The sequence below is a fragment of the Lissotriton helveticus genome, chromosome 3_2 (assembly GCF_964261635.1).
Source record: "Lissotriton helveticus chromosome 3_2, aLisHel1.1, whole genome shotgun sequence".
NCBI lineage: Eukaryota > Metazoa > Chordata > Amphibia > Caudata > Salamandridae > Lissotriton > Lissotriton helveticus.
This window is the reverse complement of record NC_136062.1, coordinates 247,111,690-247,136,994: the sequence shown is the minus strand read 5'-3', so window position 1 is coordinate 247,136,994 and position 25,305 is coordinate 247,111,690. Positions and strand designations below refer to the sequence as shown.

Here is a 25,305-nt window from a genome sequence, read left to right as displayed (position 1 = left end):
TAAAAGTTTTAAAAAAATATATTAAAAAAAAGAACAGACAGCCATGTATTATCTTCAGAAACTGGGGTGCACGTGCTATCCCCAGCTCTTCAAGCTGGCTCAGAGCATTTAGCAATTCACCACAGGGTTCACCTGCTAGCGGAGTACCTTTCAGGAGCAGACTAGTATGCAGACCTACTCAGCAGGAGGCAGCAACAAGTTCACAAGTGAGAACTCCACCCCCAAGTCCCACTCCTGTACTTGGGAATTCTGCGATGTAGATCTTTTTGCAACCTCAGAAAACACCAAATGCCGAAGATTTGCCTCTAGGTTACTGCACCCATAGTCCATAGGCAATGCATTATCGACAAACTGGTCAGGGGTATTTGCTTACGCTTTTCTGCCTCTCCCGTTTCTTCTGTACATGGTCAAGAGGCGAAGACAGACCTCTTAACCTCATCCTGGTAGCTGCAACGGGGGCCAGGCAATCATCGTTCACACCCAGCCTCGGGTTGTCAGTCCCACATGAGAAGCTCTCTAACAGGCTGGACCTTCTCACTCAGCAGCAGGGCACAGACAGGCATCCCAGCCCCAGGCTGCTCAACCTAGCAAACTGGCTTCTGAGGACCTAGACTTTGGGTATCTCAATATGCTAGTCGAGGGCATGTCCATACTTAAAAAGACGTGACATCCCGCCACCTGAACCTACTATGCTTCAAAGTGGAAGAGGTTCATCCAATACTTCCTACCCAAACACATTGATCTGCTTTAGCTGGCAGTACAGGACATAGCCTGCTATCTTCTACATGCACAACACTCTGTTCTGGTTTAAAATTCCATTTGCTTACATTTGGCTGCAGTGGCAGCATACCTGCAGAACAGGAACAGTCTTCGAGGTTCAGAATCCCTGTCATTAAAGCTTTTATCAAGAGACTGAAAAGGGTTATCCATCATATCTCCAGCCCCACCCTTGAACCTCAGTTTACTTCTCACTAGACTCATGGGGCCCCCGTTCAAGCCCCTTCTTAGTCCAGTTTCTATCATTAAAGGGAGCATTTCTACTCGCTATTACTTCCATTAGGCGAACTAGGCCACACAAAGGGACGGGTATTTCTAAAGCAAGAATGGCACGCTGGCTACTCAGATGTATTCATGTGTGCTATGCCAAAGCCAAACATCATCTCCAAGTTCTACCCAGGCCACATTCTGCGTGCAAGAAGGCTGCTTCTATGCCTTTTCTGGGAAACATCCCACTGTAAGGTATCTACCTGTTCCACACCACACACATCCACTAAACACTAATGTGTGAGTAGTATAGGTTGTACACTACTCGTCACCATGTATTTGAAAAAAATATAAAAATGTGAAAAAATAAAATGAAAAAAATAAATAAAAACCATTAAAAAAATACATACATTTGAAAAAAAATAAAAAAAATATATGTATTAAAAATATATATATATTAAAAAATAAATTTAAAAAAACGATAAGATAGGTTTTGTGAATTAAGGCATATAAAATGATACGCCGACGAAATCAAAAGCGCATAAAATGACCAAGCATGCTGGGGGGTTGCTATGAAGTGGTTGTAGTGTGAAATAAGAGTCTACAAACATACCAGGGGCGTGTCTAGCATGTTCACAGAGGTGAGCCGTGATTACTGCATCTGTGGGTAATCAGTTATAGCAATTGGAGTCTTACACCACTGCTGTCCCGGGCCAACAGTACTGTTGAACCCCAGATTGAATTATAAAGTGTTCCACTTTAACATGTGACTCTTCTTGTTAATGAAACACAGCAATCCAAGTCAAACTCTAGAAGGTGATGAGGGTTATGCACTCAAAGTAAAACACCGCAGTCTCCCTTAGTAAATAAATGTCCAGTTAGTGCTTTGGTTAATAAAAGGAAAACTACTTGAATACATTTAAAATTAGATACTGCACAAGAAATAAAGACCAGCAAAGAAAACCAGACCTCTCAAGCTCATTCATTCCCAGAGGTAGTGATAGTATGTTTGCGCTAAGCATTTGAATTCTGCATACCTTTGGAGTCTTTGGCCACAGTATCTGGTTTCATACTCGTGTAAAAGGCATGTTTAAAATGGGTAACTGTTTACTGTTCTACTCTTCAAATGGGAATACATCTTCTCTGTTTGAACAGCAAAGATTTTGGTTTCCGGTGTCAGTGTAGGACGTTTTATGGGGTTTTGATGCACCTGCGAGAAGTATCTAAGGGCCACCACCTGCCCCGGTCATTAACATAGGTGCTCAGGTTAATCCTGATGTTTCGTCATTTCAGTTCATCCTCTTTCCCACTATCTGCATCTCATACTATTAAGAAAAGGTTTCCTGCAAGGTATATAGCACATTTAATCGTTTTAGCACCTATTTTGGGTTTACCTCCTTTTGCACTCTTGGGCCATTTCAGTTAGGGACTCTACTCCCTTCCGCTGATCTTTTCCAGATATTATTTATCTCTCAATGGAGTTCAAGCAATTTCAACTTTCCTGACCATGTCTTCAACATACAAGTAACTTCTTGTTCTATATTTAAATGGTCCTAACTTTATTTCTAAGTGGTATAGACTCTGCATGTGCTCAGTCTAGTGCTTTCATCTGATAATGACTCTAAGACCCTTGAAGATATTAAGACACATATGGCCACAAGGACATTCTTGGAAATTCAAATCATGTGGAGTGCAACAAACTGATTTTCAAATGGTTTTTAAAATTCTGGAACTCTCTGCAGTTGTGTAAATTGTCTTTTACGGTCTCTATGTTTGATCTTTCGGGCTATACCTCTTACTGCCAGACTTGTGTGTTCGCTCTTCACTCAGAGCACACATGGTGTATTCACTAAATCGGTGTCTGCTGGTCTGTCAGTCAAGTCAAGTCAAAGTCAAAGATAGCTTAATTCGATTTCGAGATAAAATCACAAAAGCACAATAAAATACACAAGGAAAATGATAAAAATGTAGGATCCATTTGTACAGAGCAATATAGAATGCAGATCTCTTTAGAGTTCAATGCATTGTTAATCTGCATCTAATAACACTTTTTAAAAACATTGGTACTAAAACATTGACATTTCATCTTCTAACATTTGGAGTTTCAGGAGGGCAGGTTTACACTGTCTCATGCACCATTTCTTCAATAACGGTAACCAGTATCTTTTCCTGAGAAGCGAGTAAAATCTACAGAATAAAATACAATGTATCGTAGACTGCTGGGAAACATCATCTCAGGGACACAGAATCAAACTTTTTGACCAATTATTTGTATCTGGAAACTTAATCAGTCTAAAAAAGCTATCTACCCTAAATCGCGTTAATAACATCCGACTATAACTGCTCTGAGTAAGCATTAAGTAACGCTGCATACCAGGTCCCTGCAGAATTAATTGATTCTGTAAGACGGACACCTTTTTTCCCTCTAACTGCCAGCGTTTGTTCTCTAATGACACAAGACAGATTTCTTTCAATTTTTTCCTAGTAATTGAGGTTAGTGAAGAAGGGGAGTCAAAGTATTCAGGGTAACCAATCTCTGTTAAAAAACCCTTTACATAGGAAAACCAATCAATTTTGTGGGCCCCCTGGAGCTTAAGGCAATCCTGGATTATTTTCCTATTAAGCTCAGTTACATCGGAAGTCCAAACCTTGTGCCATAACGAGACAGGACTTGCTTTAATTAGGTCTGAAACATAATCCAGAGCTAGCTCCTTATGGCATACATATGTAGATGTTGTTTTGGGGACAGCTAATAGAAACAGAAGGAAAGCATTTTCACATGATTGTATTTCACGACAGTCTGCGATTCCCCCATATGCCAGCTCCGTATATAGCGGTGGACACACATTTCGCTTTATAAATATCCACCAGGATGTGTACCGGCCGGCACCCCAATTTATTTGCAAAATGTCTTACCGCACCAATTGCACGAGAAAACGCTAATTTTCTCGTGTTGGCGGCTGATGACCAAGTACCCTTTTTATTAAAAGTAATCCCTAAATAAGAAAATGTATTAGCTAGTTCTATCTTTGACTTCTCTAAAAAAGTGTTGCAATGAACATTTAACTTCGATGAGCAGCACATGCTAAAGGTTTTTCCAATAATAATCTTTAAGCCTCTAGCTCCCATGTAATCTGAGAAGGTGGATAACGCTCTCTGAAGGCCCATTTGAGTCCTGGCCATGATTACTGCGTCGTCCGCATACAATAAAATAGGGGCTGGGGTTCCTCTGATTAGGGGGAAGTCCAGATATTCTAGCGTTAGATGGTCAGCCATGCTGTTTATATAAAGATTGAATAAAAAAGGCGCAAGAATACAGCCCTGTCGGACTCCTTTCTTTATGGGGAAATTTGATGTACATTCGCCCTTAGTCCCAAATCGTACTTTTGCCCCTGCCCCCCGATACAATTCTTTAATGAAATTCAAGATGTTAGAATCAATACCAAGTTGTAACAAGGTATCCCACAAGATTTCATGGCTCAGGCAGTCAAAAGCCGAGCTCAAATCGACAAATGTTAAAAATAAATTGCCCTTTTTTGCAACCACGTGCTTACCCATAATTATAGCCAGATTTAACCCTTGTTCAACAGTGCCTAGTCCTGCTTTAAAACCATACTGGAACTTTGAAAGGGCGCCTGTTTCTTCCGCCCATATCTGTAGTCTATTTAGTATAACTCTGCCTGCCACTTTCATCAGGGAATCTAATAAAGAAATGGGCCTATAGCACTTTGGATCATTTCGATCCCCCTTTTTAGGTCTCGTGGCGTTTACAGCGTGCTGTTTCTCTGTAGTGTGCTGTCTCTCTGTAGTGTGCTGTCTCCCTGTAGTGTGCTGTCTCCCTGTAGTGTGCTGTCTCCCTGTAGTGTGCTGTCTCCCTGTAGTGTGCTGTCTCCCTGTAGTGTGCTGTCTCCCTGTAGTGTGCTGTCTCCCTGTAGTGTGCTGTCTCCTCTCCTAGAGTGTAGTCAGTCTTCCGTGCCCAAGTGTAAGTGAATGTCGGCCACTTGACTCAATGCCTTGCCATCCTAATGCACATAAGTGTCTCCCTAATTGAACATGTCAGTGTCTCCTCTCCATTCTGTCCGTTTCCAATGTCCCAGTGTACTGCATGCGACTCCTGTCCTAGCGGTCCCGTCTCTTGTTCCAGTGTACAATGGTGTCTTATTCTCCAATGCTCGCATAAGCAACAGCTAACCATTCACAAACAATGTTTATATACCAATTGCAAATTAAAGAAAAAAAATTAATGCAAAGCATTGTCATTTACAATGCCAGTAACTCCATTTGCAAACCCCAGATCCAGCTGAAATAACAAGTTGTTAAAAAGATTCCCAATGGTGGAATGCTAAAATGAGTACAAGGGTCACCCTTAAGGTTGACCAGCCACAGATGCCTGAGTGACTATAAGGACATAAATGGCAATTTACATCACCCATCAGTATAACGCAATTCTCTACCTGACTGTTTTCTGATGAACTTTGTGAGATGTATATAAGTTCATCGAATACCGTACTTATTTCAGTCTTCGGGATATTATTATAAAAGTTAATCAGGGTAACAAGTTGATTACCTCCCATTTTAAGTGACAATGACTGATAATAGTCGCACTCTATGTTATGTTTCCTAACCATAACATTTGCAGTATTAGATATGTAAGTGCAAAGACCTCCTGAATTTCTACCCCTCCTTGACTGCTTGGCGGGTGAAAAGAAAGTACGGAAGCCATTGATGTGGGTTTCATCCCGCTCCCAGCATTCCTGTAAGCAAATTATAGTAAAATTATCTATAAATGGCAGGAAGGCTGGGTCCTTAAGTTTATTTGATAGGCTTGCTACGTTCCAGGATAATAGGGTGGTGTTTTCACCCTTTACTACAGTCTTACTTAGCGTATTTCCCTTTTTCGAGCCAGCTATACTGTTACCGCAGGGTGTTAGAGCAGGGCATACCTCTAAGTCCCGTAGATTATCTGACGTAGCATGTTCTTGGTCAACAACAGGAGCTGTATCCGCCAAGGTGCACTCAGTCCCTACAGTATACCCAGTATTATTAGCGTCATTTTCTCCCACTTTATCTGAAGAAATGCATATGCTACAATAGCCTTCACCACAGTTACCTACTGCATCACTTCTCATTATCAAATCGTGAGTTTTCACACATTTTTGATTACATCGGCCCTCATAGATAACAGTTTTTTTCTCTTTGGGCAATTGCAGTCAATCCACCCTTTCTAGGCAATTAAACCTATTTGCAGTGGGTACCTCTCCCCAGCTATTTGTTTGTCCAAACCCCCCGTTTTCCCTCCCACCCCGAGCGTGGTGCGTGACCCTAGTCCAGTTCCCTCCCCAATCGGATAGATCTTCCAAAGGATAAAAATATGAGAGTGGTCTGGCTTCTATAGCTGGCCTTATGTTTTGGGTTCTCCATGTGCAAATATAGTCCACCGTACGTGGATCCTCGAAATTGACTAACACACAATCACCAGAGATTGTTTTTGTGCTGTTCCCCACCCATGCAATTCTACGTACCATTAGAATTTTGCTAGTCATATGTGGTGGTAAGGGTCGATTAGTGTTGAGCCAATGGGACACTTTGTTCTTTAAACACATAAAGGATTCCCCGGTTGATTTACCCAGTTCTGGGACCCCTGTCAATACTACTAAGTATGGACTAGTTTCTGGTGGTAAATTGAAGGTAAGTTCCCCCTGATGTGCCCCCAATGGCAGACCCACTCTAAGATCCTTAGTAAGAACATTAGATGGAATGGGTTCTTGTCTAGGGGGCTGATTGGGTCCAGATGATTTTATTGGCGATTTCCTCAACGGTGCCTTTGTGTAATTTAAATTCGATTGGTGGACAGGGAGCTGGGACTTTTTAATTACTTGTCCATCAGGTGCAGTACATAGCTGTGCCGTAGGTAGCGTTTTTACTTTCATAGTGTCTGACAAATCCCTCGTAATCGATTCCATCTCAGAGAGCTGATTTTCGATGCGTGAAAGTCTAGATTCCAGTGGCGTAAGAAAAGTTTTCAATAATGCCCCCAATTTTATTAATAGTTGGTCATCATCTCCCTTATTACTAACCGCATTATTACTACGGCTCCAGGAGCTAAGACTTCAATCTGTGAGTCCGAATGCGGGGGGGGGCCTGCCTAATCTGGGTCATTTGCTCATGTTCCTCCCCTTGCTTGTCAGATATATCCTTGCTACCCATGGCTTTGGCTACTTTCGGTTTTCTACCTCCCATGACAGTGGCGTTGGCCCGTTTTCTCTTCGGTATGGCACCCTCCCGTCTCTCCCGTAGTTGCCAGGTGTTAGTTTCTTCCAGGGAACTAACCCTTGTTATTTCTGGGGTAGTCTCTAGTGCCGAAGAAGGATGTGAATCAATTAAAAGCTGGGTGTGTGACTGCTCCTGAAAACTAGGCATGCTATGCACAAGTGCTTGTATTTCTGTAGTGTTAGCTCTTGCGGTATGCTCCGGGGTGCGGGCAATCGCAAAATGACCCGTTGAGGATCTTTTGGCCATAGCTAGATCTTGGGACACCCTACGTTCCATTAGAGTAATCCCTTGGTCTATTACTGAGTTTGCTCTAGTTATAAAATTATCCAAGGTGCCTGTTAGAAGGGACCCCGCCGTGGTGGCTTTGCGCCTGCTCTCACGTGTAGACATATGTTACAGAGTTCAAAACAAAGTTTGCTGTTGTAACAAAATACATTCAATATCTCCGAATGCAGATTAAAGAGGGATGGCCCGGTCCTGTCTTGAACGTGGCTAAAACGAGCCCGTCCTTGGCTGCGCCCGGCGCGCACCCGCGCGCGTTACGCGAAGCGGGGAAGAGAATGAGCTAAGTACCCACAGGCGGAGGGCGGGGTCACCGGGAAGAGGCCACAGCTGTGCTCAGAACCAGGCTGCTGGTCCTCGCAGTCCCGTATGCACAGTCACTCCAGAGGCTCAAAGTTAGTCCCACCGCTGCGGAAAGAGAACCGGGCTGCTGGTCCTCGCAATCCCGTAAATACAACCACTCCACAAGCTCAAGGTTAGTCCCACCGCTGCGAGCGGCACCCCATCAGTTCCGTCCAAAAGCCGGGAAAAGCGTGGCTCTCGTCGCCTGAACTCTCTACGTGTTAAGGCACCAATCTTTCCACGACTTCTACCACTCTCAACCCCACACGAGTCTGCCGAGCGGCTTCTCAGATCTCGCGGCAGCCTCCCCACACCGCAGGTAAACTGTATGTGCATAGGACAATTCCGCACTGACTTGCGGCCGGTACGCTGCATCCAATTGGGGATCGTGTGCGCGCTGCCAAGGGGTGCTTCCTACTGCTAGTGGGTGCCTTGGGGGGTTGCATTGCCATCTGGCGTAGCGCTGACCCACCACTCTTCAGACCCTCAGGGTGCACGGCGAGCCCGCCGCGTCACTCACCTCCGGGCAGTATTTCTCGCTGGTTGTGCGCAAAACGCCTCTTGCCCTGCAGTCATCGGTTAACACTTCGGGGCTTCTGCTTGACGTGTAATGTTGATCGGAGACCCTTGCGTGTGCGGGAGACTCGTCCGCCACTCAGTGCCTCCGATCACAGCGGTCTTCTCAGCCGCCTTGCGATGTCTGCTGGTCTGTCAGTCTCATTATGGTCTCAAAGGGTCTTTTTTTATTATAATTTGATAATTATTGGATGCCTTATGTTATTATTAAATATTGTTCTTAAAATGACAACTTGATGGACAGTAATGTAAAATATGGACGCTCAGTATGAGCAGTGCATCATTTGAGGCCTCTGTCGATATTGCAGACAAAATCATAAAAAATGCTAATCCTGGTAATGATAGGCAATTTGCAGCCCAGTAGAGATTTGTTCACAGTGGATAAAGATGCAGAATTGAGCTAAGAAAAGAAGTTGTTTGTGCTGTGTGTCAAGCCTGCTCTTTGCCTTTCGTAAAAGGTGCACTGCGTCACAATATTTTCTCCACCACATGTTAAGGAAAGTAGAGCCTAAATTACTGTTTGCATGCCAAGCTAACTTCCTCTCAGTTGAATTTATTATGACAACTGATGAAGATTTCATGGTGATTGTAAAATAGAAAAAACGATGTCTGATTGGATCATAAGCATGGCAAGAGTCTGACAATTTAGCAGTCTATGTACAGCTACTGCCATGGTGTGGTGAGGGATCTTTGTGACTAAGAAAAACATCCCTGTACCTCAGTGCACTACTGATATCTCTTTTAAAGGCCGTTTTTTTTGTGACTAATGATGGTGACGAGATTTAGGACAATGTCAGATGCTAAAACCATAAAGACTGTCATCTTGAAGAAATGATACTGTTTCCTAGATAAACAGTATTTCTACAACTATAAAAAGCAGTGTAGCCGGTGTGGAAGTCTGCAACTGTCGGCTCTCTAGGCAAAAAGCCCACTAGCAGCTTGCCGATGGTTCCCTAACTCCACCTGTTCCCACCCTTCTGGGCGGAAATATATAGTTTCATCTTACCGTCTGCCGAGGTATAAGAAAATACATGAGTTGGAGATATTGCACAGAGTGGTTCCAAATTTGTGGCTTGGAGTTCTCTCTACATTTATCCAAGGGTATTGAGACCCCAAATAGATGTAGATTCTTTCCAACCATCTGAAAAACTAAGGGATCAACTTCAGCTATTTCCGGATTTTGTTGGTTGCTTGTGAAAATAGACAGTAAAAAAATATTCCCATTTAAGTTCCTTAAAGAGCCAACACATTGATATAGCAAGAGAGGTTCTGGAAGTTTCTTTATTGGATTTACTAAGTTCCATCAGGAAGATTAGCTGGTAACTACAGATTTACAGGAGGTTTCCCTTCCAATTCCAATTGTAATGAAACACAGGAAATTGTCTGTCTGTATTCACCAAACCAGTTCAAGGTTTTGCATGGCCAGACTGGTTCTATAACTCTCCAAACATTCATGGCTACCCATACAGAATGATGATGTTCATATCTCTTTGCCTGGTGTTTAAAGCCATCAACGTCCAAGGCCCAACCCATCTCCAAATAAATGTACCTTCCACACCCCTACCAGAAATACTAGATCCTCTTTAGCCAGACATTTCCTGCTTCCATAATTTCATTGCCCTGGATCAGGACTTAGAACATTCTTTGTCTCTGCTGCATGGCTGTGGAACTCACTTCCATTCCAGTGTTGCTCCCAAACCCATTGCCTCCACTTTCGCAAACTGATAAAAATTTGGCTATACTCTGTATAAAACTGCTTTATCTTTAGGCACACTCCCTCCTCCGGAATCTCAGCACCAAGAGTCTATTTAAATACTCGCATACCACATAATGTGCTGTCTGGAGAAGCAGGTTGTTTCTATGAGAAGCTGTTCTGGTTGCTCGCTTATATTTGACTATATCAGCTTCCAGCTTCCCTCCTCTTTTAGCTGCAGACGATACCCAGAGCAAATATCTTGTGAAGCATTTGTTTTCAAGTATCCAATAGGAATAATTTCCTATAGCACCACATGCTAGGAGTTGAATGTAGTGTCCAAACTTAGCACAAATCATATTTGCAATGGCTCTTGTTGAAAGTAGTCCTTCTAGTCAAGGTAGCATAGGCTAACAAGATGAGTAAGATTTAGGCTGAATGCATAGATGAATCCATTAATCTGGTTTTCCATAATGAGTTATTGTGAAAACTCATCACTGTTTCCTTTAAAAGGTTATTTGAAATGTGCATAACTAATCGGACAATTATATTCCCATATTTTTTGCTCCAGCCTATTCATGCAGTGGATGCTGAGAGTTCTCAAACTTTATCTTGTTAGAACAAGACATGCGAAATTCCTACAGTCATTTGTAAACTTTGAGTCTAACCTCACTGGCTTTCCAACCAAATTTGAGATCCATTCTCGGGTGGCAAAGGCATCCATGGCTGCTCCTTACAAAGTATCCCATTTCAGGGATATGTTAGGCAGCTATATGAAGGCCTGTCTACACATTTTGACTCCACCGTGGATTTTTGTACAATTCTTTTTGCGTAGGTTTAATTTGATGCCTTTTCTGTTATGTTTTTTTCCTGCACCTAGTCTTTGTAATGAGTCTGCTTATCTGCTTTGTTTATGAATATCAAAGAAAACTCCAAGATTGAGTTGGAAGAGTTACTTTCTTCTAATCAGAGTGCTCCATCCTAGATATTTTCTTTTAATTCATAAACAGCTTATCCTTCTCCCTTTAAAACTAGGAGCCTAGACAGAGGTTGACTACTGTTGCATAGATGAACTGGATTCTCTAGCTTTAGAGAAGACAAAAATGTAGCCTCTAATTTGTGTATTTTATCTTCAAAATGTGTTAGAAAATGTTTTAATTCGTTATTGAAAATGTGCCCCAGGATCCAGCTCACTTGTGGAAACTGTGCTGCCAAAGAACTCGAATCCTAGTCATATGTTATTGCTCAGTCTCTGATGTCAGCAGTGTTTTATCTGTGCTTCTTGTCCTCCTACTGTCTACCGCTGAATCCTATTTTACCCCATCTGAGCATGCTGTCACTCTTTTTATCATTGTTTCTTTTTTTTCAAAAATCTCATCATTTATAGCTTAGGACTTTTTTTTAAAACTTTCTGCACCTCATGTATATACCATGCATAATGGTTTGTCATTTTGTTTCCTCATTGTTGTCAGTCTGTGTCTAAATTTTGATTTTCACTACATGTCTCTAACTGTTAACTTTAAATCTACCTTTTTAGGCGGTTGGGCTCTCCACAGGAAAGACTTAAAACTGCTGCAAATAATTGGAAAAGGCGAATTTGGAGGTCAGTCTTTGATGATTAATTTGTGTTTGCATTATATTATGCTATTATGTTTTTTTTTTGTTCTACGCATGGTTGCAAATGCAACTTGGTTTGTTCTTGCAAGGTTTACAATCATGGACTTGTGTCATAAATGTTGGCTGCAGCAGGCCTCCATCATTCTATATTCTTTGATAATATCAGTTTGATATTTTTTGTCTATTTGCAGAATTCCAGAACGTATTCAAATTGAAAAATATCTATTTTTTTAAATTACTTCCCAGTATTGTATCCTTCATACATTTACGTGCTTTAATCGTTCCCAGTTGTCGAGCTGGGAGTCTCCAGGAAACATTTCAACAGTTTTACAGGGAAATTCTCTTTAGAAACACGCAAACCTCAAAGTTTAGTAACCCAGTCACCTCATTAGAAATTACCCACATTTTAGCCAATGAGTTGGGAGTGCACAGACCTCCACTCCCCCTACTAACATCCGTTTTTCACATTTCTACTGCACATTCTATGGTAGGAGTCCCTCTCAGAGCCCTTATCGTACATAGTCATTCCTTGGAAATTCTTTTTCTCTCGGAAGAGGCAAAAGGTGAAACATCTATATCAAATAATAGCTGAATTACCTAAAAAAAATGTTGTCGATCAAATGAAACAGACAAGCACTATTGCCATTTTAGGCAATTGCCAACCATGTTACCTTTTGCATAACTCTACACTCCATGGCCACCATACTGTTGCCTTCCCTACTACCCACCATCAGTAAAACAACCACCTTACTCTCCCTCATCTAAGCATAAGCCTAGATAGAAGTCCATGCTTAAAGCAAATAAGACTTCTCATCAGTAGTGACTCTGTAACCTCAGTCTATCTCGCTTCCAAGTTCTGTTCCTCAATCAGCGCCTTTCCGTCGATACCTTGTGGGCAGCTTAATCTTTCCTTTATCGCTCTCAATGGGTGGTCATTGTATCCAATCTCTAAGTGTTGGACCTATTTAGTTTTTGTGGCTAGTTGTCCAAAGGTCACCCCAAATTCCACCGCAGAAAAACATTCTCCAGAATCTACAAGTTCTGTGTGCAGAAATAAAGTCCATGTGTCAAAAAGGGGGACCCTTGAGCCCATCTCCAAATCCCAACAGTGGAGAGGTTTCTGCTCCAGGTTTTTCCTGATAAAAAAATAACTCGGCGGAATGGCAACCCATCCTGGTCCTTTGTCAATTCAACAAATGATAACAGAAACAGTAATTCATGATGGTAACTGCACAAGAGGTATTGCAGTTCAAGTAGGATATTTTATGACTTTTTTTAGGCAGGCAGGACACCTTATTTCACATACATATTCACACGAAATGCTGCAAATGCAGAACATTTTAGGTAGCCGCATGCTGTTATAATTGAAGGTTCTGTCTATTGGATTCAATATGTTATCAAAGATCTTTACAAAATGCATTGGCACCAGAGGTGGCTTGCCTGCATCTCCAAGGGGACAAGGGCTTCCACTACCTAGATAATTGACTGGTCAAGGGGAAGAGTTTATCCAATATTGGTTGATCCATAGGAGCCTGTACAAAACTGTTCAGCATGTTGAGCCTCAATGCTGCCAACCACTTCTATTCAATTGCTGGGCACCATCTTGAATACAAAATCAGACAAAGCCTTTCTGTCACAGGAGAAACAATTTCACTTAGTCCCTCACTCAATAGTTACAGAAAAGTGAAGGAGATTTCTGTCCGATCTTCAAATCTCTACTATCTTATTGATACCACCTTGCAGACTGAAGATTTGTCCTGTAAAGGAAAAAGTAAACGCTCATTGGCTTCCAGTGTCCGGATCATTCTACGTCCATATTCAGGTGGCAAACAACATCAAGGGCTCATTACAGAGGTGGAGGACAAGAACCAAACTGGTACAAGGCCTGCATTTCCAGCTGCCAGCAGCTCATTTTGTCATGACAATGGATGCAGTTCTAGAAGTTTGGGATGCCCACCTCCAAGAACTGGAGACAAGAGTTCATTGGTCAACCTTGGACTTAACATAGACATTTCAGCACTGTGGGTAGGCCGGAAAGGAATAAAATCTATTCTTACAAGGTTACAAAATGTGCCCGTGCTTGTCAGAATGGACAGTACGACAATGGTTTAAGTAATCAAGCAAATGGGCACAATAGTTCGCTTACTGTCTTAAGCACAGCTTAGGTGGGCTTGGGATATAAGCCACCGAATCGGTCACCGAACAAAACCTTCCATGGGCAATCAGTATGTGGATGGATACTCAGCAAATCCAAAAGTGTATCCCATGAGTAACGATTACATCAGGTAGTAGTACTCAAGATATTTAGACTTTTAAAATGGAAATGCTAGTACTTTCTCAGCAGGCAGTTTCTTCAAGGAACGATGGCAGGTGCATTTTCGATCTTGTGGTTCAAGAACTTTTGCCTTGTCACCTCCTCCTTAGTGTTCAGCGAAGTGGAGAGAAAAAACCTGTAGACTAATGCAAATTGGCCCTGCATGGGCTCAACAGATTTGGTTTATGGGTCTCCTCCATCTGTCGGAAAGCCTAGCCATATCTTCTGGAAAGCCCCATACCTGCTGTTAAGAGTACTAGCAGATTCTGCACCATGATCCAGCATTCCTGAGCTTGTCAGCATGTTTTGTGATCACCTGGAGTTTACTTCTAGACAACCTACAAGACTTCTGCGATATCTTGGCCCAATCTAGAGCATCTTCTACCACTAAGACTTATCAAGGCAAATAGAAGTGTGTTTGTCTGTGGTGTCAAGAGGCAGAACTACATCTGATTTCTTTGCATCCTCTCCTCTCCTCATCCAGTCTAGTCTCTTCTTTTACGCTGTGGTCAATCTGGTCTCAAATACACATCTATTAAAGTTTGTTTACTGGCTGTATCAATATTCATGCACTTACCTAACACCTGGTCTCCTTTCAGCTTGAATCATAAAAGAATTTCTCTAAGAGCTGTTCAGTGCCCTTTCTTTGATCAGACCTGTAGCTCTTTCATGGGAATTGAATACTGGTCTCAACCGGTTAATGAGCGAACCCTTTGAATCTCTATGTAAGTAGTACATCTGATTTTTACCATGGAAGACCGCTTTGCTGTTGGGGTTCACTTATACTAGAAGAGTAAATGAAATCTATGCATTCATCAAGCCACCTTTTTGCATTTTCACCAATAGTGTACTGCTGCACACCAATCTAAATGTTATACCAAAAGTGTCCTCAGACTTTCCTTCAGTGAATCTATTCTTACAGCATTCTTTCAGAACTATGCTACAAACGTAGAAAGCGCAGTGCACTCATTGAATGCCTGCAGATGCCTCAAATTCAATATTGACTGTACTATGTCTTTTCGACAATAACCCCAGCTCTTTGTGGCCTTTGGCTAGGGATCGCAAGATGGATTGTGGCAACTATTGCGTTTTGACACTCATAAGACTGGCCGTCTATTAAAATCTAAAGTGTCATCCTATTCCACAAGTGGAATTGCAGCCACAACCGCACTTTATTGCCAGAGTGCCTCTGCCAGACATCTGTAGAGTGGTGTGGCGACGTCATGGAGCTGCCACCATTTGAACTTCTGCCAGGTTAGTTGTTCCGGCTGTACAAGCATGGGTCGAAGGCAATAATCATTACTCTGGTTGGCCACTACAGTGAAGTTATCTCTCTTGATGGAGAAACCAAGCAGAACATGTTTTTGTTCATCTGAGTGCGTAATATTCATATGACTTCAAATTAAATGAATTGTACATTCTGGGAATTCGGAGTAATTTAAACACACAAAAGGTGATGGGAGGCTGGTTGCAATAAGTCTAACCATTGGCAATAGCACAGGGTCATACTCCAACCCATTGTTCTTTAGCTTGCTCACCATGCCACCTCAGTTTGGACCCAGCCATATGGGAATCAGTCTTATCCCTATTCCTCATGGGAACAGCCCGAACTGCCAAGCCAGGTTTTCTCTGAACCGGAACAAAAGCAACCAAGGATCCGTTTCTCCCTAGTTTTCGGCTATCAGCTGGGTGCAGCTTGTTTCCATTGACACATTAAGCATGGGCCCCATGTCTGGGCAGACCCTTGCCACTTTGAAAAGTACACAAAAAGTAACAAAAAGGTGATGGGAGGCTGCTTGCATTAAGTCTAACCACTAGCAATCGCTCGAGTAGCACTCCAACCCATCGTTCTTTTGCTCACCATGCCACCTCAGTTTGTACCCAGACATATGCACATCAATCTTGACCCTGTTCCTCACGAGCACCCCAGGACCGGTTTCGCCGTAGTTATGGGCTCCTCAGCCTGGTACAGCTTGGTTCAGTGACACAGTAAGCATGGGAACCAAGTCTAGGCATACCCATGCCATATTGGGTAGTACATGAAACACAAAATGGGATAAGTGGCTGCTTGCAATAAGTCTAGTCACTGGCAGTCTGCATATGGCTGGGTCCAAACTGCTTTATTGCATAGAGGAGTGAGTGAATGTAATACTTTATTGTACCTGGTTAATTAAAACCTTTACAATGTTAATAAAACAAAGAAGCTCCAATTTATAAAATGTGTGTCTGAATTGCACGAGTTAAAAACGAAAATTCTGTATATAAGACAAGTAAACGAGAATACTGGATAAGAAAATCGACAACACAAATGGAAGGGGCTTATCATCTTACCAAAACGATCAAGTGTGAGAGTCAAGGTGTCAATGTAGGAATTGGACTTCCGTGGTACCGTTAGGCTCATCCTTTGGAATTTCTCTTTTATTTTTTGGGTAAAACCAATCTGCAGCTAGGTTTGGGGCAAAGGCACGGTGTATGATTGAACTGTAAGCCAACCATGAGCCCGCTCAATTAGGGCGGCTTTGTCCTGCAGCACTGATTCCTTCCGGACTGTCTTGTTGACCACCTTTTTAAAGACTGCTGCGGAGACTGGGAGTGACCAGAGTTGCTGTACTCCAAGGTCCTCAATGTCTCCCTACAAATACCTCCTTGCTGGACATGTTGGTTTGTTTTGAAGTTCCTTCCACAGGAGCGCATTTAAGGTATTCGGTTCACCCCTGCATAATTTATGCCAGGTTTTTATGTAGGCTCCCTTGCGTGCCAACTCTTCTTTCTGTAACTGAACTCTAGTCTCATTTGAGCTGGCGATGAATACCTTGGAAGGCCAAAGATCATACAAAGTGCTTTTGCCACAGTTCTATCTAATAAGGGAGCATCCCTCCCTCTCATAGCTTCACTGCCATAAGTAATTGCTGGGATTAACTTTGCCTGTATTACCTTTATTAGTGGAAGAAAGCTTGGACCTGAAACTGTGTTTTTCAAGGTTCTGAGTGTCGCTGCCGCAGATACTCCTCTCCTTTTTATAGCTTCACATTGCGGAGTGAAGTTGCCCTTATGGTCTATAAAGACCCCCAAATATCGATATTCGCTGACCTTTTCTAGCTTGCTAGATGACAAGAGCCAGTTTCGAGTTGCTTTCTTTTTGGAAAGATTGATACACATAACTTTTGATTTTTCCCGGTTGATGGTAAGTCTATTAGCAGCAGAATATCTTGAAGTAATATCCAACAGCCGCTGAAGGCCAACCGGGGTCCGGCTGATGAGTAACAGATCATCTGCATAGAGTAGGTTGGAAATCTGTGAGCCCCCTAGCTTTGGAGCGTGTGAATTGCAGTCATTCAACAATTTGGATAGGTCTCCCATAAAAAGATTAAAAAGTGTTGGGGCAAGAACGCAGCCCTGTTTTACTCCTGTGTAAGTTGGAATCTTTCTTGAAAGATGGTCACCGGTGCCCAGCCTGACTTGCACCCATGTGTCGCTGTGAAGGAAAATTAACTGTTTTAAAAGCAGCGGAGGAATGTTCAGTTTGAATAACTTTTCCCACAGAAGATTCCTGTTGACATGATCGAAAGCCGAACTATAATCAATATAGCACAGATAGTGGTTGGTTCGCTTCTTGTGCTGCATCAATTAATAAAGATAGTGCTAAGATGGTAGAGGTTCCCATACCTTTACAGAAGCCTGTTTGGTTGTATCGGATTGCTGAGACATCGGCTGCCCAGGATAACCGTTCCTGCAGAAGGAGGCCCGCAAAATATTTTGCCTCGTTATCGAGCAGAGCCACTAACCGGTCATTTTTTGGATCGCTTTGGTCTCCCTTTTTGAGGAATGGTGAAATGATGGCTCCCCTCCACGATGATGGAATTAAAGAAGTCTGCAGAATCTTGACATACATTGGTTTAAGGGCAGCTGCCCAAAACGCGGGGTCTTGCTTAAACAGTAGGGGTGGAATCCCATTTGGGCCCGGGGCCCCCTCATGCCTCCCCTTTGAAATTCTGTTGCAAATCAGTGCACCCTTGATTGCAATAGTCTGGTCTAACTGTTGGAGCTCGTGGCAGTCACGGATGAGTTTTGAACAGTCCATGGTGCATTTTATGTGTGTGGAGGTACCTTGGATGTTGGCATCAGTGCCCCTAAAGTGCGAACTAAGGAAGGTTATCCAGTCGTCTTCTTGGACAAAGGAATTGGTGCATAGAGGAGTGAATGTATGCACTGTCATTTTAAGAAGCTGGTACCTTCCCTATCCGTGCTTGCCTTGTACTGGCAGGTGCCTCACAGACTGTCCTGTCAGCATAGTGGGAAAAAATGAGCTCACAACACTTTTTTGGTTTAAAAAAATGTTAGATTTTTACCCTAGATTCAAAATGTATTTGAGTTAATTTGAAGCTTTTCCACCTTTTTCGTGCTATGCCTTCAGGGTTTATAAAGTGCCCCTCCTTTGTAAAAAGCTATAAGAACCCTAAAAGACAAAAAGTAGATACATTTGAGGTTAAACTTCAATAACTCAATTAACTTGCCCCTTCTAGTTAGACCTAACCCTTTCTGTTAAAAGGCTCACACAAGTGGCGACCTAAGGATAACATGGGATCACCTTCACTGCCATTTGGACCAGACCACATGGTGACCGCTTGATGTCTTACATTTCAGTGCATGGTATGGCACCCATATCATCTTGTTTGCCCTCAAAATTAAGTATTGGTGCAGGTTCAACTTCAATGCGGAGGCACAATTATTGAAGGAGAAAACCACTATCCCCAGCAATATTTTTGCATTGAAGAATTCATTTGATGCACCAACTGTTGAGACACTTGCTGATAGACATTCCACGTCAAGACACCCCTCCTTGCATTGTGCGACGACACAAAGATCATCATAGAGGATGCTGCAATAATGAGATCGAAGTTGGTGCGTTTGAAGGTGCTGTCATATTCTCCTTGTTGGACTGGGCCCTTTTTGCAGGGTTATCCCCAAACATTTTGCTTCTTCCTCCTATTTTTTTTCTTGACCTGTTAATGGTTTTAGGACTACAGGCACTTTACCTGTGCTAATCAGTGCTAAAGTGCATATGCTCTCTGTGTAAATTGGGAACATGATTGGTTATCCATGATTGGCATATTTGATTTACTGTAAAGCTCCTAGTAAATTGCACTGAGTGTGCCAGGGCCTGTAAATCAAATACTACCAGTGGGAGTACAGCACTGATTGTGCCACCCACATGAGTATCCCTGAAAAGGTATCTCAGACCTGCCACTGCAGTGTCTGTGCACAGTTTGTTCACTGACATGTCGACTTGGCAAGTGCACCCAATCGCCAGGCCCTAACCTTCCCTTTTCTTACATGTAGGGCACCCCTATGGTAGGCCCAAGGTACCCTCCAAGGCAGGGTGCAGTGTATGTGAAAGGTAGGACATGTACTGGTGTGTGTGTGTGACATGTCCTGATAGTGAAATACTGGCCATTTAATTTTTCACTATTAAAAGGCTATCTTGCCCGATAGGACAGAAAGGGAGTTTATTTGTAACATCTTATAAATATAACTTCCCATTGAAACAAGATACAAAAATAACGTTTATGCTCCCTGAACTTAGAATTAAACAACACATGTTTTAGTAAAGATGGCTTTTAAATTGTGTGAAAATGGCATTTTTAGAAAGTAGGCATTTTCTTGTTTAACCATTCTGTGGCCTCTGCCTGTTTGTGTATTGACTGTCTGGTTTTGGAGTGACAGGTGCTGGGCCTGTGCATTCTTTGTAGATTGGGGGCGGGGGTTTGAGGTGTGCCTGACCCTTCCTGGGTGACTCAGAGCTTGGCTGAATAGACCCTGGCTGAATTGTGTGTGGTGGGAGGAGATTTTCCTTGTACCGGAGTAGGGCCTGTCTCCCTTGCACAATGCGGTCTCCACCCCCTGTGGTCATGCTGCACCAGTGAGGACAGAAATGGTTTGCACTGGGCTCCGAGGACCTTGCACAAAGAGAACATAAACATTTTGAGGTATAACTATTAGACCTAAAACCCCAGAACTTTAGACTACTTCTGGAATCAAGAGTAACATTTGCCAACGAGAAGAGCTGGAGAAACAGTGTGTCTGGGGTTGGCCTGCAGTAGCTTTTTCTGCTAATGAAAGGAGAAGAATAGAAGAAGATCTCCAAGGGTTTGAGTAGAGCTTGCCTCCTGTTAAGAAGTCTCAGGGACACAAGAGACTTCTGCAAATCTGCTGGTGCTGCTGGACTCCTCCATCTGTGGATCTGGTGAGCCTGAAGTGCCTCCTTCCAGTTACAGGACCTCAGAGGTGGGTTTTGCAGCTAATCTCTGCAAGAGCCAGCACAAAGCACTGCGAAGCCGTGACACGTCTCTCGGAACCGATGTCGGATGGTGCGAAGCCTCGCCGAGTCCCGCCGGGCGACGTGCGGACTCGCCGAACAGCCCCCCAGCACCGACGCGGTCAGTGCAAAGCCTCGCAAAGCGACACATCATCTCTGGTGTGTCGCGCATCAAACCTGTGCACTAAGTTTTTCCACACATCACCCGCAGACCAAAATCATCTTTGATTTCAACGACTCACTTTCCCTTACATTCCGGATTTGACGCATCACTTCTCCTGTGTGCAGCAGAACTGTCACCTCACCTCCCCAAGTACTCCGGAACTGACACATTGCTGTGTCTGACACAACCGCCTCTCGTTCTACGCTCCCACCCGCCAGCTCCGCTCTGGCAGCCTCACCCTCGCCACCGTCCCACGGATTCGCAGAACCACCGCCGGAGGAAGATCGTTCTCCTACCTGGCAGCCAAGACATGGAACTCCCTCCCCACACACCTACGAATGACCCAGGACCATCTCACCTTCAGGAAGCGCCTCAAGACCTGGCTGTTCGTGCAGTAGCGGGACCCACCACCTCCCCTTTCCTTTCCCAGCGCCTTGAGACTCTCACGGGTGAGTAGCGCGCTCTATACATTTATTGATTGATTGATTGATTGATTGTGTTCCAACGGTTCCTTTCTCTGCGGCTGTTTGGCCTTGTGAATCTCGACGCCTCTTCAGGTACTTAGTGAGAAATCACGCATCCATACTTTTCTATGGACCAAGTTGTATTAAACACCAACTAACAAGTAACACTCAGTCAAAAACCTGCTCAGAAATGAGGGTTGGAAGATTGCGTGTGCTGTTTGCAAAATCAATAACGGGACACCCTTCCGATAGTTACAGTGTTCCCATCAGAGTTCCATCCTGTACCGCCCTTCATCATTTGGGAAGACCACCATAAGTACACAGGGAAACCCCATATACGATTAGGCACAGCATGGTGGAAAACAATGCCCAATGAAGTTATGACAGGTCGGTGGCAGGATGTAACCAATAAGCAGTGCTAAATAATGAAAATAAAATTTTTCAAAAAAGTGGTGATGTTAAAAAGGGGTAGAAGAAGGAAAATAGATTTATTAGCAACCTTCAACTCCCACTCTCTAAAAACAGTGCAAAAAGGTAGTGTAAGCAAATTACTACCTCGACAGTTTATAAAGTCACGGTCGACATGTTTCTGCAGCTTTTACCTGTGCCCCGGGGTCACTTGCTGCTTCTTCAGGACCTATCCTGCTACTGCTTAATTAGTGCATAATAAACAAGGAAACTTAAATAAAATAAATGTCACCTTAGATTCTCCTGATGGAGGAACCAGTAGATTTCGCAAGACAGCACACACACATAAAAAAGAAAAAGAAAACGAGAACAAGCCTATTAGCAAAAGCTCTCTGGGCGAGACTCGAATACAAAGCAAGGTCTCGCAATTAATGGTTTATAATCCATTTCTTTCCACACGTATTTTGAGATAACAGCTATTCCCAAAAGAGCCAGATTGCCACTTAAGTACAAAAACACACTCACCCCATATTATGGAGAATGCTGCCCCACCTCACCCGGCATTAGCTCAGGTACTGCAGAGCCCCGCTCTGTATGAATCACAAACACATATAAAACAAGAATCAATTAAAGGAAGTACTGTAAGGTCAAGGCAGGCCACTCGATATAGCGTGGCTTACAGAGGCGCCTGTTCTGTCTGTTGACTCACCTATCCGTCGGTACTCCAGACGTCCAACTGGGCTGTCTGTGGGAGGTACCGGCGGAAGGAGTCCTGTTACTTAAATAGGCTATAGATCTCATGAGCCTACCGGCACATACCGTGAAACGCGGACGCGCTGCCCCGCTCCTTGCTGCTAGCGTCAGTCTGTCCTCTTCCGGGTATGCTAGAGGAGTATTACGATAGGCTGGCGCGGAGCGTGACGCGAACGCGTCACGCGAGGAACTATGGGCTTAGTGGTTTGAAACCCTCGTGTGTACTCTGTTTAAACCTATCTCTTGTATAGGGACTTATAGGTCTCATAGACTCCTCAGATTTTTTACACACAAAACCGGCGTCAGCACGCAAATTATCGTGACGCCCTCGCAATGGTGCAAAAAAATTTTTTTAACAATTTAAACAGCGTATAAAACAGCCTGGCGGCAACTCCTAGTTGACAAGAAAGGGGGAGTACCAAAACTAAGGCCCCGTGTGTCTTTATGGCAAGGTCAATGACCATATCATGTTTAGGCTATTGGCGCATCTGGGTAAGACCTGGACAGATCTCGCCTCAAAAGGCCATTATAAACGCGCTGCTCCTGCGCTGTATCCATTGTGCTGGACAACAAAACTCCTGAGCATCCATGCACCCAGGCAGAGAAGATGTTCTATCTCCCTTAATCAGCAGGCTGGCGGTGCTCTATCTACAGCCTCTCCACCAGTCTCATTAATCTGAACACAACATGTGTTACACGCATCATTCCTGATATCTACTGTCGAGAGGGCCCTTCTGTTACCCTGTCGCGATATGGGAGTGATACTCACAGCCCACATGCCACACATACCATATGATCATCAGGTACTCATACTCACGGGAAGTAACAGATATACCTATTTCCGGGCATATCATTCATTAATGTAAAAGCACTGATTATCTTGTGCCTCTAACTCTTGAGTGACATCCAAGGAATATCCTCGTTCAATCCTCGCTTGTCTGTGCCCAATTTATATACCCATCGCTGTTCACGCTGGAATAGAAAACTCTTAGTGTCAGTGATATGGGCTGGTATCAGAGGCTGCTCTATCACAGTCCAACGCAACTCAGACGACATATGCTTGGCTGTTAAAAAGTGGTTCGTTAGTCTGGTCGACTGTCTTGAGCACCGAATAGAGCTTTTGTGCTCACAAATGCGTGTCTTGATTTTGCGAGTAGTCATACCCACATACCTCTTGTTACATGGGCAGCTAATCAGGTACACTAAATTGGAGCTGTTACAATTTGTGAACCTACGCTGTTCCCACGGTCTCCCAGTCCCTATATCAATAGTTTGGGATTTCGTTGTGTTCGGACAGGCCGCGCAGTTCCCACAGGGATGGTGTCCTGTGGCCGCTGGCATGTCCCATAATGTACCTAATGCTCGTGGTATGTCCCCTTTGGGACGCGTGTGAACCAATCTGTCCTTTAAGCTCTGCCCTCTCTTAAAGGCAAACAGTGGAGCTGGAATAGTGTCCCCTCCAGTATTCAGAATGCCCCAACGTTTCTTTATTTCCAAGTTGTATTAAACCTTTTTAAAGTCATTCTTATTACATTTATGTTGGATTGTTGGCGTTTTGGTCTTGTTCAAGTTTAGATGAAGATACTTTATTTTTCCTAAACTGCTGTGGTGTCCATTTGTAGTGTTATCATTGTATTATTGTGTGTTTTAAGTACAAAAACGTTACACATTACCTTTGGGATAAGTCTGTCTGCTTGTGTCAAGCTACCTAGGGGGTGAGCAGGGGTTATCTAACATGTGTATATCCCCCTTACCCTTACTAGAAGAAAGGGTCCCTATTGGGTCAAAGGTACCTACCTCTGCCAACTAGAGACCCCCATTTCTTACATTGGTGGTCAGCGGTGGGATTAGAACTTGTAGTTGTACTCGACCCACAGTGATTGGTGTACATCACAGGACTAGGGCAGACCATTACGCAACCACTTACTATTTTTTCCCCGTTTTCCTTTGGAATTTGGTGGTTGGCACTCCAGGTTAGTTGTTGCACCTGTGGGGCCTTGGCAACATGGAAATGCACTTTTGGCACCTGTATATTTACATTGTGAGGGATCTAAGTCTTTTGCTAGGAGAGGGGGCCACCTGTGAAGAGGAGATCCAAAAGGCAGGATCTTGAGGCAGCCCCGTATAGCTATAAAGTATATGAAGTACCATGCTGGGAAGTAACGTTGTCAGTTGACTCTGAGGAGGAATCTGTGGGGAGGATCCCCAGCCAGAGTATTCAGAGAGCAGTGGGCCTGAGAAGGGAACATTGTGGGGATATTTGGTTTCTGAGGAAATGAATCAGAACCGCGCTCGTGGCCGGAGGCTGAGACAGGCGGACCGGGTGTGCGAGGAGATAGAGCGAGCCGTAGCTGATAAGAAAATGTGTGCAGCACATGATGTGAGCTTGGCTGGTTTGGAGGTAGAGTCCAGCCCAGAATATGGCAGCAAACATGTAGTGTCTAGTGCTGAGAAAGAGGTACTTACACCCAGAGATGTGGCACCTGACTTGAAGGAGGAGGTGACCTCCACCAAGGGGTTCAGGGTTATGAGGTAACTCCAGTAGTGCGCGGTGTCCCTGAGTGTCCCCACATAGGGAAGTTTATCACTTTACCAGCTTTCTTCGCCCCACCTCATCCATCCAGCGAGGAAAAAATACCTTATTGCATTGATCCCAAGAGAGCTCTGAGCTTCAACATCGATCACACCAAAGAACTTAGGGTGGATGACCAGCTGTTTGAGGGTTTCACTGGAACAATGAAGGGTACCATTGTACTGAAATCTCCAGAAGGTTCATGCGCTCATTCCACCTGATCAATGACTGCTTCCCCTGCACTGGCGCGTGGTGTGCCAGTTTTGGCTGTCTGTCAGGCAGCTACGTGTGTGTCAGTTCACGAAGCACGCCTGCCTGGATAGCCAGGTCTGGCATGAAGGGCATTCTGGCTGATCAGTCCTGAAGGATTTCCTGGTCTGAGTCCTTCCACAGACATCCCATCTGCGAAGGTACTGCTTTGGTATCTATTCACAAGTTCAGGAATCTGCTGTTAGTAATATCTATCAGAAGAAAATGTTACCTACCTTTAGTAGCACTCTTTCAGGTGGATACTCTATCAAACCGTAGATTCCTCAACGACGCACCCT

At 43.7% G+C, this 25,305-nt stretch overlaps 1 protein-coding gene across 3 annotated transcripts in view; it reads left to right on the top strand.

Moving 5' to 3' along the window:
- Positions 1-25,305, top strand: part of CSK (C-terminal Src kinase) — a 797,455-nt gene that overhangs the window by 616,152 nt on the left and 155,998 nt on the right. For all 3 annotated transcript variants that reach the window (XM_078685133.1, XM_078685131.1, XM_078685132.1), the window contains one exon: positions 11,688-11,753. In XM_078685133.1, coding sequence (XP_078541259.1) covers positions 11,688-11,753 — 66 coding nt within the window. The remainder of the gene's footprint in view (positions 1-11,687; positions 11,754-25,305) is intronic.